Consider the following 3,641-nt stretch of genomic DNA (forward strand, 5'->3'; position numbering starts at 1 on the left):
CCATGGTATTTACTTAGATTTAATAACTAGGTGGGTGATCTTCCTTCCACATCCAGGCATAGAGGTTGGTGGTAAGGATCATTGAAAATTTTGCAGAATAATTCCAAGTTACTGCTTGGAAAAGAAACAGTTGCATATACATCCTTCAAGAGTGAATCCTTAACTAACACCTCTAAGTCTACATTGGTTAAGCTCTGCCCCTTTCTTGGTACCTAAGAGAGAAGGTTCTGGAACCATATACTAGTTACAACTGTGCCACTAATATCAAGCTGCTGACTTTGCTTTCTTTTTCTCACATGACAACCTGAAAATGATACAGCATGTTTGTATCAAATAGGGCAAATACAAGTAAAGGAGAGAAAAAGATTAGCTCACAATAAGCAGGCAATAAACTCTAGCTTATTATTTCTACCCATTAATTACCCCCATTCTATCTCACCCTTGGGTTAAACATCATTTACATGATCTTATAATGACTATTTCCAAAGTGTGTCATCATGCAAAAGAGATCAAATGAGCTCCATTTAATGATGTAATTAATTAATCATTGGGGTTTTATTTAAATTAAATCCTAGACATTTTCATCTAAGACATATTAATTTATTGGTCCTATTTCCTATGCTCTTAGGAACAAAGAGGACTTGAATGAAAAACACTCTCACCCATGCCCTGAATTACTCTGAATGAAGACTCAATAAAATGGCATTACTGTCCGGTACTGCCCAGAGTTTTGAAACAAATGGCTAAGTACCCAGCCAGCCAGCTCTCTTTTAGGTACACAAAAGGCACATGTATGTATGACATTAACATCAGTGAAAGCCATCTCTTGGCTTTGGACTTTTGACGTCTCTAATGTCTATTTCAGATATTAGCAGCCCTTCTGTCCATACTACTGTTTTCAGACACTGGGAATCTAGTAAAATGCCAACAAAGATGTTTTTGTGCTTTTTGAATTGTAGATGTGACATTTTTTCCTTTTCTTTTTTATTCTCTTTTTCTTTTTGTCCAAGTAATGGATCTAAATCATCTATGATTTGTCAAGATGATATACTTTTTTTCTAGACATGTAACACAATGTAAGAGAAATGACGTTCAAATCCACACACAATCTTCCATGATGGAAACAAAGAAGATTTATTTCAAATTCCCTATTTTATTTAAAGAAAAAGAAGGCATTTTTATCCCTTTAATTTCCTAGACTTTGTCATTTAACTTTCATCTTGTCCCTTTTGTCTTTTAACTTTCATCATGTAACAATTTCAACTTAATAAGGCTTTTAAAAGGCTGTTTTGTCCATGAAAGTTTGTCTAGAGGGAGATATTGAGTAGATTCATTTCCATTTCTTTGCTTGTAGAATGAAAGGACTTTTAGCTAATATATCTGACTCAGCCTGCCCACTGAAAATATTATGCAGAGAGAGTATATTCTTGGTTTTAAAGTCATCCTGATTAATAAGATATTCAAGGTGTTCCAAAATGTCCTATGAAATGAGGATTTTAAGGCGTGTGTGGGAAGGGTGTTAACAGAAAAAGAGCATAAGGAAACAAAAGATTTTCCTATTAAAAGGACACAAAGTGGGTGTTAGGTGTGAGGCTCCTATTCTAGAATTTTAACTAATACTATATTTCTCCTCTCCTAAATCATTGAGTTCATAGCATGAAAAGGCACCAGAAAAGGGCCATTTTGTCCTCCGTCATGCAGAGGATGCTGTTCCTCAGATCACCTATTTTCTGAACTTAAACTTGTTAGTTGTATGAAAGGAAAATTCACATTGTCTTTAAAACTTTTTTGAGGCATGGTCTTGCTATGTGTAACTAATGCTAGTCCAAAACATGAAGGAGAGTATTAGCCTTCCAAGTGCTGGGATTACAGGTTTGGACTCCTTCCCTGGCAGAAATCACAGACTCTTACCCTGTTGTTCTTAATATTGTCTCTGCCAATTTGGAAAGAGTACCTTAGATATAAATTTTAATATCAAATCATTAAAATTCCTGAAACTTTACTAACAACACTTTAGTCCAAGCCAGAGAGTACCCAACTTGGCAAGATTGCTTGGCTTCTTCTTTGGGTATTTTGAGGAACCCCTTAAGACAATGCATGAGCACAGAGTTCTTGTAAATGGAAGATTAAGGTCGATATAAATCGGCTCTCTGCTCCTCCCTGTTCCAGAGACAGCCGCATCTTCTTGTGGAGTACCAGCCTCGTCTCATAGACAAAATGGTGAAGGTCGGTGTGAACGGATTTGGCCGTATCGGGCGCCTGGTTACCAGGGCTGCCTTCTCTTGTGACAAAGTGGACATTGTTGCCATCAACGACCCCTTCATTGACCTCAACTACATGGTCTACATGTTCCAGTATGACTCTACCCATGGCAAGTTCAACGGCACAGTCAAGGCTGAGAATGGGAAGCTTGTCATCAACAGGAAGCCCATCGCCATCTTCCAAGAGCGAGATCCCGCTAACATAAAATGGGGCGACGCTGGTGCTGAGTATGTCGTGGAGTCTACTGGCATCTTCACTACCATGGAGAAGGCTGGGGCTCACCTGAAGGGTGAGGCCAAAAGGGTCATCATCTCCACCCCTTCCGCTGATGCCCCCATGTTTGTGATGGGTGTGAACTACGAGAAATATGACAACTCCCTCAAGATTGTCAGCAATGCATCCTGCACCACCAACTGCTTAGCCCCCCTGGCCAAGGTCATCCATGACAACTTTGGCATCGTGGAAGGGCTCATGACCACAGTCCATGCCATCATTGCCACTCAGAAGACTGTGGATGGCCCCTCTGGAAAGCTGTGGCGTGATGGCCATGGGGCAGCCCAGAACATCATCCCTGCATCCACTGGTGCTGCCAAGGCTGTGGGCAAGGTCATCCAAGAGCTGAACGGGAAGCTCACTGGCATGGCCTTCTGTGTTCCTACCCCCAATGTATCCGTTGTGGATCTGACATGCCACCTGGAGAAACCTGCCAAGTGTGATGACATCAAGAAGGTTGTGAAGCAGGCATCTGAGGGTCTACTAAAGGGCATCCTGGGCTACACTGAGGACCAGGTTGTCTCCTGCAACTTCAACAGCAGCTCCCACTCTTCCACCTTTGATGCTGGGGCTGGCATTGCTCTCAACGACAACTTTGTAAAGCTCATTTACTGATATGACAATGAATATGGCTAAAGCAACAGGGTGGTGGATCTCATGGCCTACATGGCTTACAAGGAGTAAGAAACCGTGGACCACCTACCCCAGCCCAGCAAGGATACTGAGAGCAAGAGAGAGGCCCTCAGTTGCTGAGGAGTCCCCATCCCAACTCAGGACCCAACACTGAGCATCTCCCTCACAATTCCATCCCAGACCCCATAATAACAGGAGGGGCCTGGGGAGCCCACCCTTCTCTCTTGAATAACATCAATAAAGTTCACTGCACCCTCAAAAAAAAGATCGATATAAATCAAGGAGTTTATATAAGAACCCTTTTCTTATTAAAAATGACATCAGGGGCAAAGACTAAAGAGAAAAGAAAGTGAGCTCTATGATGTCTCCCTCTAGCACACATTAATTAGAAGGCCATGATATACTTTCTAGGCCTTTCTTTAAGTCCCTTATTGAACTAGTATGTTTTCTCACTCACACATCTTTAAAATATG

At 41.4% G+C, this 3,641-nt stretch overlaps 1 protein-coding gene across 1 annotated transcript; it reads left to right on the forward strand.

The window, feature by feature from the left end:
- Positions 1 to 2,217: 2,217 nt before the first annotated feature.
- Positions 2,218 to 3,433, forward strand: LOC120101714 (glyceraldehyde-3-phosphate dehydrogenase-like). The gene has a single exon (XM_039106604.2). The coding sequence runs from the start codon at positions 2,218 to 2,220 to the stop codon at positions 3,148 to 3,150; it is 933 nt and encodes a 310-aa protein (XP_038962532.1). The 3' UTR covers positions 3,151 to 3,433.
- Positions 3,434 to 3,641: the final 208 nt, after the last annotated feature.

This window comes from Rattus norvegicus, chromosome 3 (genome assembly GCF_036323735.1).
Source record: "Rattus norvegicus strain BN/NHsdMcwi chromosome 3, GRCr8, whole genome shotgun sequence".
Lineage (NCBI taxonomy): Eukaryota > Metazoa > Chordata > Mammalia > Rodentia > Muridae > Rattus > Rattus norvegicus.